The 12,308-nt window shown below is 61.8% G+C and overlaps 2 protein-coding genes across 4 annotated transcripts; one reads left to right on the top strand and one right to left on the bottom strand.

The window, feature by feature from the left end:
* Positions 1–145: 145 nt before the first annotated feature.
* On the top strand, positions 146–9,750 carry FUOM (fucose mutarotase). Of its 3 annotated transcripts, XR_002144496.2 has the most exons (7): positions 146–300; positions 963–1,031; positions 2,536–2,606; positions 2,840–2,938; positions 3,590–3,663; positions 7,814–8,065; positions 9,467–9,750. XR_002144496.2 is itself a non-coding variant. In XM_019809404.2 (6 exons), exons 1-6 carry the CDS (start codon positions 216–218, stop codon positions 7,911–7,913), a joined length of 498 nt encoding a protein of 165 aa, XP_019664963.1. In that variant the 5' UTR covers positions 146–215; the 3' UTR covers positions 7,914–9,750. The 3 variants fall into 3 exon arrangements, 2 of the variants coding, with proteins under 2 accessions (XP_019664963.1, XP_002928749.1); XM_019809404.2 differs by having other exon boundaries at positions 7,814–9,750; XM_002928703.4 differs by lacking the exons at positions 7,814–8,065; positions 9,467–9,750 and adding an exon at positions 3,940–4,214.
* On the bottom strand, positions 6,500–11,056 carry PRAP1 (proline rich acidic protein 1). The gene is made up of 5 exons (XM_019809405.2): positions 10,946–11,056; positions 8,528–8,594; positions 7,795–7,844; positions 6,914–7,017; positions 6,500–6,792 (listed from the first exon to the last, which is right to left on the bottom strand). Exons 1-5 carry the CDS (start codon positions 10,951–10,953, stop codon positions 6,560–6,562), a joined length of 462 nt encoding a protein of 153 aa, XP_019664964.1. The 5' UTR covers positions 10,954–11,056; the 3' UTR covers positions 6,500–6,559.
* Between the last annotated feature and the right edge of the window lie 1,252 nt (positions 11,057–12,308).

Below are 12,308 nucleotides of genomic sequence, written 5' to 3'. Positions count from 1 at the left end.
GTGCGCCTCTGCGGGGGTGGGCATCTGCCAGCAGGGACGTGTTGGCACCCGACCAGCGCCGGCGAGCCGCAGCCCTCTTTGCGGCCAGCCCTTCGGGGCGCCGCCGGGGGACCCTCCCCACCGCCGGGTCTTGCGCCCCTTCCTGCCCCGCCCCTTCCGTCGAGGCCACGCCCCTTCCGTCGAGGCCACGCCCCTCGGCTCCAGCCCCGGAGATCATGGTGGTGCTGAAGGGCGTCCCCGCGCTGCTGTCCCCTGAGCTGCTCTATGCCCTGGCGCGGATGGGGCACGGAGACGAGATCGGTGAGGGGCGGGGACAGGGCCTCGGGCAGAAGCCGGGCGAGGCGCGCGCGGGGCCCCCCGCCGCCCCAGGCCCCGCAGGGGTCCGGACTCAGGCTGTGCCCCCGCCTGGGAGGCGACGGCTCCCCAAGCCCGGGAAGAGCCGGGTCCTGCGGTGGAGGCATTTGGCCGCTCCGTCCCACTTCCGAATAGGACACCCCCACCCCCCACATTCGTTAGGAAACAGCCCCGGTTGGTGGCCCAAGCCCCTGCCCAGACCTTGGTCGGCCCCAGGCGGTCACCAGGACGGTGGCCCTTGGTCCAGGCGGAGCTGTGTCCGGCAGGTCCGGTCCCTCCCCCAGCCCGGCTTTCTGGGGGCCCCGGCGGCCAAGTTCCCAGCTCCGGCCTCAGGCCCCGTGTGCCGCTCATTCTCCAGACCCCCTCCCAGACGGCCCCCCGGGGGTCCAAGCTCCTCCCTCGTCCTCGTACCCCGGCAGCTTCTGCGCTTGGAAACTTCCTCTCCCCGCCCCCACCTCGGACGAGAGGGGTCGGGGAGGGCAGTGGGCGTGCTCTAACGTGTGGGACAGGTGACCTGAGGTCTGTGCCCACCCACGCGGTGGGAAGGTGGGCTGCGCGGACCCACGGACCCACCAGGGGATGTCTGACCGGGTTGGATGGCTGTGCAGTTTTTGCAGACGTGAACTTCCCCACCTCCTCCATATGCAGGGGTGGCCCGGAGGAGATCCGCGCCGACGGTGAGTGGGGTTAGGGTGGATGGGCAGTGGTCCAGTTCTGGGCTCCCCAAGTGCCGCAGCTCTGCGCCCAGCCCCACTTATTCCCAGCACCCACCAGTGACCCAGGAAATCCCAGTGCCAGGACCCACGGAGACCCTTTTCAACCCCAGGGCCCCCTGCTCCATCTCAGACACCTCTTGGTAACTTCTTGCAAGTGGAGAAACTGAGGCCCAATGCCTTGTTGGTTGGCTGAGCACTGGCGCACCCCTGTCCCCCACAGCCCAGGTCAGGTGTTCAGCTTTTATTCTGCTACAGAAATCCCAGTACTGGTGACCTGACCTCACTGGTGCCCACGTGCCCTGTCTCTGAGACCCTCTGACCTGCAGGGGTGGGCAGGAAGCTGGGCCGGAGGGGCCGGAAGCCAGGTCCCCAAGGCAATGGTAGTATCAGAGTTAGTACCAAGAGTAAGGGGGTGGGGGGTTGTGAGGACACCCTGCCCTGTCTTGTCCTACCTGGGCTGGCAGTGGGCTCAGGCTGGGCCTGACTGTCTCCCTGCCCTCAGCAACTTTCTGAGAGGGGACACAACTCTCCCTGCAACATTGAGGCCACGGAGGCACAGAGATGTGAAATGCAGGGTAAACCAGCCCCTCTGGACAGAGCGGGCCAGTGGTCTGAGGCCTGTTCAGTGGCTGCTGCCCCCAGACCCAGTGGCCTTGGCTTCCACCCTCTCCTGAGGGAGATGAACCAGCCATGCCTCAGTTTACACTGCGGGCCAGACGACTCCACATGATCTCTTCCCCAAGGAGGATGGGACAAGGTGGGCCATGGGAAAGGCCTGAATGCTAGAAGATAAGGAGTGACCCACATGCCCTGCGAGTTAGTGGAGACAAGCAGTTAGGAGTCAGAGGCAGGTACGCAGACAAGTCAAACCAGAGAAAAAGGCAGAAGAAAATGCACTCAGGATAGCAGGGTTTCCCACCAGCAGGCGATTCTTCTTGTCACCAGCTCTGCATTTCCCCGTTTTGTTCAAGCACCACAAGTCCCTTTAACGATGAAAAACCAGCTTTACAGGAGAGCAGGGAGACCCGTGGGCGGGTTTGGGGGCAGCCTGGGGCAAGAACAGCCTCTTTCCAGACCCCAGTGTCCTCACCACAGGATAAAGGTGGCAACCCAGGGGTCATCCGGGGGAACTGGGGTCAGGGAAGTGGCCCAGGTGCGCCTCCTGGTGGATGAGTGTTTGAGGTCACCACCAATAACCAGTGTGGTGCAGACTGAAGGACAGGGCGAGCCCAGAGCCAGGATGGTCACAGGTGCTATGGCAGGGAGGTGCCAGTGTGACCCTAATACGTGTCACCAGGCAGGCAGCAGGTGCCTGCAGCCCCGGCTCCGTCCCAGGCCCAAGGCCATCCTTGCTGGCCGGCTTAGTGAGGCCCAGGATAAAGGGCGTGGGCAGGCCCAGAGGGCTGCTGGCACTGTTGGGGACTGGGTGGGAGGGCTGCATCTGAGGCTGGCACTGTGCCCTCAGGCCTGGGCATCCCACAGCTCCTGGAGGCCGTGCTAAAGCTACTGCCGCTGGACACCTATGTAGAGACCCCGGTGAGTGCCTGTCGCCATGCTGCCCCTCCCTGCTCGGGGCCTTGGTTTCTTCTTTGTCAGAGCTCAGAGGACCCACTTGCCTCGAAGGGTGGGACGAGGCCATGTGCCCCCAAAGGGCCCTGACACTGCTCAGAGGACCCCTGAACTGTCAACCAGTGTGGGGGGGAGGGGGTGCTGGAAGTCCTCAGGGCAGCTGGATGGGTAGGCCACACAGTTGACCCCTCTGTCCCTAGGCTGCGGTCATGGAGCTGGTGCCCAGCGACAGGAAGACGGGCCTTCAGACTCCAGTGTGGGGGAGTTACCAGTCCATCCTGTTTGAGGCCGGCTGCGTGGTAAGGCTGCAGCCCCCACCAAGGGAGCTCTCAGGGACCCTTTGCACGTCCTTGGAGGCCGGGGAGGAGAAAAAGACAGGGGCCCCAGATCCACCCTACAGTTGTGGCTCACTGTCCACAGAAGAGTGACCCTGGGGATGTGGCTGTCTCCTGCGCCCAATCTCCCACCTCTCAGGTCAGGGACCCTGTCGTGGCCTGGGGTCCTTCACCCACCCCAGCCTGTGTGAGTGGAGCCAGGGACAAGTAGGGCTCCCCTGGCCCCTGTCTTATGGTCAGGCCTGGCCTAATGCTGTGTGTAACCCCCACATCATAAGGGGATGAATCTGTTCCCCCAGGACCTCCCACCAGCACGTCTTGGGCAGGACCCACCTGAGGAGAGGCTGCCTGGGACTCCCATCCTGGGCAGGGGCCCTCCTGCCCTCAGGCCAACTCCAAGGGACACAAGAGCCCCAGGCAGCTGGCCACCACAGCCCCCCATGTCCCTGCCCGTCCAGTCCTCGCAGCTCAGAGGCTGAGCACGCTCGGGGCCCCAGCCAGGAGAGCCAGAGACTTGAGTGCAGAGCGGCCATGTCTCCTCATGCTCCTGGCACCTGCTTGGGCCCTGAGGGTTTCTGAGCAAGGCCCCTCAACCATGACATTTTTGCCTTCCAGAGCACGCTGGCGAAGATAGAGAGGTTTGAGTTTTATGAGCGGGCCAAAAAGGCTTTTGCCGTTGTCGCAACTGGGTGAGTTCTGGCCGCGTCCACAGGGTCCTGCAGGGCCCTGCTCGTCAGGGCAGGATCGGCTGGGTCTGGCTGGGTCTGGGTCATATGGGGCACTCCCCCTACCCGCTGCTCAGCCCCTGCCCCCACTGAGACTAGAGGCCCCCCTGGGAATAGGATTGTCAAGGGATTTGCCTGAGGACCGGTCCCTAGACCTGTTTACTGGGTGGGATGGAAGTGGATGGGGTGGGCGGCAGAGCAGGGATCCCAGCTTGGTTCTCAGCTCAGCTCCTTATGCAGGGAGACGGCCCTGTATGGAAACCTCATCCTCAAGAAGGGGGTGCTGGCCCCCGAGGCCCTGTTCTAGGCCTGGCGAAGAGCCCTGGGCCCAGAGAGGAATGTGGATCTCTGAGCCAGACAACGGACAAACTGGCCCTGCCCTGCTGAGCCCTGACTGCACCCAACTGGGGACCCCAGGGGCCAGGCTGGTCCTTGCAGGGTGGGGGGAGGGGCCGCTGACTGGCACTGGGATTCACCCCATTTATGACAATGATATGAAGTGTGATGACTTGTCAGTGTTGAGTCCAGAGGTTGCAACAACATCCCCGTCCTCACGAAGACTTGTTTGGCACCAAACACAAGGGAATCCTTTGGCTCCTCAGGGCACCCCCCCCTCCACCCCGCACTCATGCATCCGGAGCGGGCAGGAAGGCCTCCCTTCCCTACAGGTTTGGGTGACCTGGCTCTGAGAGGTCCCTGGGTTCAGGACAAGAGCTCACACAGGTAGAGAGCCTCATGTGAGGAGACCCCCCAGAGCGCTGGGCTGGGGGGCCATGACTGCACTGCAGAGGCCTGGGGGTGGGTGGAGCAGCTGCTCAGGGGGCCCTGAGTGGAGAGGGGGTTCTGCCATCAGCCCCCCAGGCTGCAGACACTCAGGTGACCCTTGAGAAGACCAGGGCCATTCCTTCAGCCCCAAAGGCAGGAGGGCAGGTGGCCGGGGTCGGTCTGGGTGCTGGTGAGGATGGGGGCCGGTCGTCTGTTCCCTCTCTCCAGTGATTGAGTGCCTGCTGAACACACAGGAGCCTGAGCTGTCCTAGGAAGTGGGCTGGTGGGGTGGGGAGGTAAAGGACATGAGGACGCCCCCTGCCCAGCAGGCAAAGGGCCAGCCCGCCTGAAGGCAGCATGTCGGGGGGAGGCTGTGATGGCTTCCATCGTGAGGCTTGGGCTGGGGCTCAGGGTGGGAGCATCCTGCCACCACTGCTCTGGACTCCACGGCCTCCCCTTCAGGCCCTCCTTTAGACATGCGGGTGCAGATGCTGGCATGAACGGAGGGTCCTGGACCTCTGGGTCCCTCAGAGCCTGGGGAAGACTCCCGTGCTTGGGACCAGGGCTGGTGTCCCAGACATCAAGGAGACCCTGGAGGGCAAGCCTCCAACTGGGCTGGAGATCTGGGGCTCAGCCTGGGGAAGGGACCCTGCCCGGGGTCAGTCACTGCCAGGGCTTAACCTCAGACCCCTGACCCCACGGCCACTTCTAGCCACACAGAGGCCTTTCTTCAAACAGCTTTGTTGAGACTTAACTGACATGATAAACTGTACACATTTAAAGTGTACAGTTAAGTGTCTTTGGATATCGTCTACACTTGAGAGCTTCTTGCCTCTGCCAGTGTCTCCTGCTCATGAGGCTTGCACACGTCAGCTGCCCACTCCCAAATCCCTAGCTCGCCCTGCTTCTCCAGGTGACCTCTGCCACATGGCCATACCCTTGGGTTGGAGGAAATGCCCATGGGGAAACCTGGCTCCAGTGATGCGGGAAAGAGACTTGGCAACAAACCACCCTGGGCTGCCCAGGGCCGTGGCCACCACTGAGCTTGGATCTGAGCTGGGCGCTGGGCCCCAACTGCCCATACCAAATTGTTCAGAGATGGCTATCCTCGACCTGACGGGGGTGACCTGCGGGCCTGCTAACCCTCACATGTGCCATGCGGGATACAGTCTGGGGCCTCCCCACCCACTTGGCTCCTCGGGTCTGGGGCAAGAGCAGGTGCAAGGTGCACAGCGGTGAGGCTGGGACCCACTCTGCTGCTGTTAGGGAGGACCGTGAACAGGTCACTGTCCAGTCTGGGGTCCCTTCCTCAGTAAATTGGGGATGACAGTGCCCCCACTTGGTGGTACAATGCCAGGCAGTGAGCACGTGAGCCACAGGCAGAGCATCAGGACGTGGGCCTCCATTCAAGTCCTCAGAGGGGACCCGCGGGAGGACACCCTGGACAAGCCCCTGTCCCCGGAGCAGCCGGATGCATCAGAATCGACCGCTTGGTGGCCTCCTGCCTGGTGCTTTATTCTGTCTTAATCAGGGGAGTGGCTCAGGCTGGGGAGTGGGAGGCGCTCAGCGCTTCCCTCTTGATGCAGGGGCCTGATCGCCACACAGAAACCCCATCTGCGTTGCACGTACAGTCAGCACACACTCAGTACGTGAAACAATCGAGTCCGTGCCCGCAGCCGCAGGGTCGGGCCGTGCCCTTGGATCCAGGCCCCTCAGACCGCGCTGGGCGAGCACCCAGAGAATGAGGAGGATTGGGAGTCGGCCTGAGTCCTGCACCGCCCCCCCCCCACAGAGCGCCCACTGACGGCCTCCTGCCGGGAGCTGCGGGGAGCTGACTGGTTCCAACCACTGACCTCTCCCATGCCCCTGGCCCCATCCCAACACACAGGAGGAGGCCTAAGGAAGCAGATCATCCCGGGAGCAGGGGTGCTGGGTTGGGGGGGCTTTGGGGGTTCTCGATGTGTGAGGACAAGCCTGTGGTGCCAGGAGGACACGGGCCTCCCCTCTTCAGACAAAGCAGGCAAGGACCACGGTCGCTGTTCCTGAAGACACATGTCTCCACCTCTGCAGGTTTATTTTCCCAGCTGGGGAGGGGTCAGGGCCCCCAGGAGTCGTCCCTGGGGTGGTAGATGTGGTCTCTATCCTCCTCTGGCCCTTGAAGCCCCCGGGGAGGTGACAGTGCCCGAGACCAGAGCCCTGCCTCCTCCTGGGCCTCCTCGCCCTCCCCGGGCGGTGGGTGGTACAGGTCATCACGGTCGGGCTCAGGGTCCCACCCGGGGCTTGGAGCGTGGCCCAGGGTGTCCTCTGTCCCTGCCCGGGCCTTGGTGCCTACACACAAGAACATGGGATGGAGGCGTGGTTTCCCTCTGGAGGATGTCGACTTCACGGAGGCTCCCCTGCTGTGACCTTGTTCCCCACCCCCACCCCACCCCGGGGTGCCCCCCTTGACCTTGCCATCTTTCCCACGTGGCAGCTGCAAGCTTTGGTGCCACCAGCAGCCCCATGAGCCGGTTGTCCTTTTTCAGAGTTTCCACCACTCGGGCGCCCCAGGCCCTGCAAGCACAGCTGGGTCAGGTCCCTCTGGGCCCCTGGAGGCAGCCAGCCAGCCCCGACAGTGAGGGTGCCGACCCCCTTCTGAGCAGCCTGGGGGCCCTGGGCAGGAGACCTAGCAGGACATTGCTCCCCCCCAGAGTCCTTGGTGACTCTGTTCCATCACTCGCCAGGGGCCCTGGGACAAGCACCACTGCCCCCCGCCCCCACCACCCAAGAGGTATGGCCAGGCTAACTCCACGGAACCCAGACCCGCAGGCCAGGCATCCCCACCACATCCCTGAGCTGCAGAGGGCCCAGAAGGGTCGGAGTGTCCCTTGGGAGGTGTCCTAAGGGTGTCCCCTAAGAAAACATCCTGCCCCAGCTGTGGGTCGTGGAGACCCGGAGGAACTTGGGCAGGAGCTCCCTCCTGTTCCAGATGCCAGGCCTACGGAGGCTGCAGAGTGGCTCTCTGTCCTCTGGCCTGGCCCGCCTCATGCAAGTGCAGAGAAGGGGGCATGGCTTAGAAGTGCCTCTGTCTGTGGCCAGGGCCCTGGGGTGGAGAGTAGCCATCCTGGAGGCTGCTAGGAGAGCTAAGGAATCATCCTGGAGCCCCCCCGCCCCCCCCCGGCTCTGGTAGGTCACTGACAGATCCTGTGGGCTCGCATGCTGTCTGGAGCATTGCTCCTTCTCCGAAGCTGTGGGCAGGGCTTCCCCACCATCTACAACCCCCTTAGCTTAGGGGGTTCCCAGAAGGGGCAACAGCAGGGGAATGCAGAAGGAGCTTCTGGGGGCACTCACTCCTCCATGTCCTGCTCAGGGGACCCGCTATAGCCTTTGGTCTTGATGACCTGGAAGAGGGAGGTCAGAGGACACCTGCAGAGAGATGGCTTCAAGGCCCCCTGGACCACACTTGCTGACTCCACCCCCCCCCGTGGGGACTGGACGGAGGCCGTGTGATTCCTGGAGAGACAGGACCATCCCTGGGGCTGCGTGTGCACCACCCCTCCCCAGCTGATGGCCTGAGGAAGAGGGGGTCAGTCCGTCTGAGTCCAGCCTTCTGTGGAGCAAGGTGAGCACAGGGGAATGAATGAGACGTGGCCCCTGGGGAGTGACCAGCTGTCTGTTGCCAGGAAGGACTGGGCGGGCCTTCCCCTCCACCTGGTCTTTCCCAGGTGTGCAGGTCTGAGTGGCCTTGACCCAAGGCAGGGTAGGGGGAAGAGGGATGGGGAGACACGGTGTGACCCCAGTTGGCACAGAGAGCACCTGAGTAGCATGCACAAGAGGGAGGACCTGCTCGAATCACAGTGCAAGTGAGTGTCATCAAGGGCCCCCTCCTCTACCTGGACCACCTGTGTGTCCGTGAGCCTTGCCCATCAGACCCCACAGAGGGCCCTCTCCTCCTCATCCTGAGGGTCCCTCCCGGTGCCCACAGGGCCACCCGCTGCACGGGGACCTGCAGTCACCCCAGTGTGGTGCCCTTTCTTCACATTCCTTGCTGGTGGGGCAGAGGCCAAGAGGAGCCCACACCTACCTGGGGCAGGGAAGCCGAGCCTGCCTCCGCCAGCAGCAGAGCCACCAGGCTGGTGACCAGGAGGAGCCTGAGGGGACCAGAGAGGAGAGTGAGGGCAGGCCGGGCTGCCCCTGCCCATCAACTTCCAGGCGGGACACCTGTCCAGGCAGCCCAGGGTGGCTGGCAGCGCGGGTCCTGGCCAGGGACGTTTTATTCTCTCTCCATCTCACAGACCGAGGACACACAGGCACAGAGAGGTGGGACCGCCACAGGCCCACACTTGCTCCCAGGGACCACTGCCCTGGACAGACCCTACGCTGCATGCACGGGCCACCAGGTGGATAGGATGGTCCATGCCTTTCCTCCAGCCCTGGGCATCTGTGCTGGCAGCTGCACACGGACACGTGCCCCCTTGGGCACAGAGCGGTGAAGGCTCACAGCATCCTGGGCTTAGGTGCTGATGGGCTAGGACTTGGGGCAAGGATCTCAGTGCTCCGTGTGTCCATGGCACCCTTGAAGCTGTGCACGGTGGCTCCCTCAGGGCCAGACTGCACCTTGCTCATCTCAGAGCTGTGGGTGGACAGTGGTGCCAGTGCCGGGGCAGGCAGCCCGGGAGGAGGCAGGCAGGATGGGGTGCTCTTCCCGGACACATTCAACTTGACCCCTAGGGTGGCCAGGATGGCCAACAGGTGAGAGCCAAGGACCGGGTCTCAAAGCAGGGAGTCTGAGGAGTGATGGCCAAAGGTAGGAGACACAAAAACTCACACACAGGACTGGTGACCGCTGGACCCAGCAGGAAAGGTCCTGGAAGCCTCATCCAAGACAGGAGAGAGGACGGGAGACAGACTGGTGCCTGCTGTGCGTGTGCGTGGTTGTGTGTGCGTGCATGGTGCCTATGGTGTGTATGTGTCTTGTTAAAAAACAAGACAACAGGCCAAAAATAGAATCGCTCGCCCCAAGCCCCAGGTCACCAACCCGAACCCAGAAATGGATCCTTAAAGCAGTGAGGCGGGAACCGCCGGTCAGCCCTGGGTAGGTCCTCTGCCCGACAGGCCCCTGCGTCCGTCCCCTAAAGAAAAGTCACCCTGCGATGACCGACCGCGTTTTGCTGCTGCAGCTTCCTGGTCCTGCTCCCCTCTGCCTGTAATTCCCCGTACAGCATCTCGAGCGCCTTCCTGTCTGCTGGATGGGATGCCACCTGATTCTAACTGATTTTGCTCAAATAAACTCAAAATTGTAATGTGTCTGTTTATGTTTTAACCGCCCGTGTGCACACAGGGCTCTCCTGATGCCCCGGAGAAGGGTCCTTTCTGTCTCTGCAGCTGGCTGGGTGGCAGTCTGGGCACGGCTGGGAGGGGCTGGGGAGCCCAGGGGGTCAGCAGGGACCTCAGATCAAGGCTTCCTACAAGCTGCCCCCCCCAACCACAGAGTCCAGTCCCACAAAGACCTTTGCTTCTTCCCCAAGTGGCTCAGCACTTTGGAGTGAGGGTTCCTGTGCACGCCAGGGGAGCCAAAGGGTGGGGGCGTGCCCTTGACCTCGGGGCACTGGCCTGGTCTGGTTCAGCTGCCCTGCCTCTCCTGGGCACTGACCCCCAGACAGAGGCCACCTCACGTGCCGGCAGGGGCTGACCTGTGGACCTGTGCTGACGTGTCTGGACTCCACACCCCCCACCAAGCTGTCCAGCTAAGCCTGGGAAAGCACCTCACAGGATAGGACGCTGCTGGGTCCAGGGAGCGGGGGTGGCAGTGAGGAGCATGGGACATCCTGGCTGTGGGCCCCCTGTAGGCCTCTCTCCAGGAAGATAGCTCTGGATACCCAAGGGTTCCCAAGGCCCCCAAGCCACCCAACGACCTCTCTACAAGGGAGGTATGGCCTCTGGTTCACACTGGGATTCCAAGGAGAACCCCCCAGAACAGGAGGGCAAGGGGAGAGCTCTGGTTTAGAGAAGGAGGAAAGGGGACCCCACAGGAGGAAGATAGCCTCTGACTCTGGGGCCCAGCACAGACCCCTGCTTCCAGGGTGATGTCCCCTAAGGGTAGCATCTCACCCCTGCTCTTAGCCCCTACCAGCCTCCAGCCTCCTCTTCTTGACCCAAGCCTTTCTTCTGGGCAGTCACAGACCTGCTGCCTCCTCCCTCCCCTGTCCAGGGGTGATTCTCTGCTGGGCCAAGGGACCCCAAGGGACAGGTGTGCTCCCTCTCTCGTGGGGATCCCGGGGTGACCCTCAGAGCTGGTGCCTGGACGCAGACACCAGGTGGGGAACAGTCACAGGTAGCTCAGGAGGGAGAGGTCCGGCAGCCCGGGGACCGCAGCCGGACACCGGTCTGAGGACAGAGAGCCACTCCTTCCTCCCTGACTGCCTCCCCTGGAGCCAGCCCGAGCTGGGAAGGAGGTGCCCCCAGGGGCTGGGGGTCTGGCTTCACAGGCGTTGGGCATTACCTCCTCATGATGGGGTCCCCTTCTCAGCGTAGATGGTGCTCGGGGGACCCGAAGTTCCAGATCCAAGCCGACAGTGACTCAGACACCTGGCCCCGCCCCTCCCCACCCAGGTTCCTCAGGGGTTTATGGCTCCATGTGGGCGTACCTGGACAGAGGTCAGAGACCAGAGATCCCAACGGCTCCAGTGACGGGTGCTACCGAGCTGGCTCTCCACCAGCTGTCACTCCCATGGCCCTCTCGGCACCCACTTCAGGATGGCCCTTCTGCAGCTGTGCCTCCCCCTCAGCCCCCACGCCGGAATCTGCATGCCCCATGCCCAGCCCTGCTGGCCCCCCACCAGCCAAGTGTCCTGATATTGCAGGCCTGAGCTTTGTGACCCAGGGGCATTGGACCCCAAACCAGGCTGACTGGTTGGCCGGAAGCTGGAAAGCCATCCCAGCGCCCTCCTGTCCTTTGGGCCCTCTGGGCACAGGCCTCCTCCCGGAGCTGGGTTTGCTCAGAGACACGTGCAAGGGGTGGGGCTTCCCACAAGTCAGAGTTAGGACCCTTTAAACCATGACAGGGCTCTGGAACGCGACCCAGGGCACAGGCGCAACGAAAAATCACAAGACAGGCAAAGGAACAAGAAAAGTGTGAGCAATATTCGGGGAAAGCAGGTAATGGAGAGTATCTGTGAGTGGACCCAGGTACTGGACTTGGGGGACAAGAGCTGAGTGGAAACCATCAGAAGGAATTGAAGAGAAGGATGATGAAATGTCTTAAGGAATTTCAATAAACAGAATTTTTTAAAGAATCAAATGGAAATTCTGGAATTAAAAAGCACCATAACCAAAATTTAAAAATTCACTAGAGGGTTTAGAAGAAGATACATTTAAGTGTTTATGTATTTATTTATTTATTTATTTTTAAAGAGAAGTTCTTTTTTTTTTTTAAGATTTTATTTATTTATTTGACGGAGAGAGAGACAGCCAGTGAGAGAGGGAACACAAGCAGGGGGAGTGGGAGAGGAAGCAGGTTTCCAGCGGAGGAGCCTGATGCGGGTCTCGATCCCAGGACTCTGGAATCAAACCCTGAGCCGAAGGCAGACGCTTAATGACTCTGCCACCCAGGCGCCTCACATTTACGTGTTTAATATCTTTAAGTTAGATCAGCTCCTAAAGACAGATCAACAGAATTTACCCAATCTGAAGAGACCAAAAAAGATGAAAAATGAACAGCATCTCAGAGATCTGTTAGACCACAAGTGTCGAGCACACACACATACACATCCTACCCGTATGTACACACACGCACACAAGCACCACACGTGTGCACATACATGTCCCATCTGTATGTACACACGCGTGCACACGCCTACACACAC

The sequence above is a fragment of the Ailuropoda melanoleuca genome, chromosome 6 (genome assembly GCF_002007445.2).
Source record: "Ailuropoda melanoleuca isolate Jingjing chromosome 6, ASM200744v2, whole genome shotgun sequence".
NCBI classification, from domain to species: Eukaryota; Metazoa; Chordata; class Mammalia; order Carnivora; family Ursidae; genus Ailuropoda; species Ailuropoda melanoleuca.
This window is presented reverse-complemented; position numbering and strand designations above follow the sequence as displayed.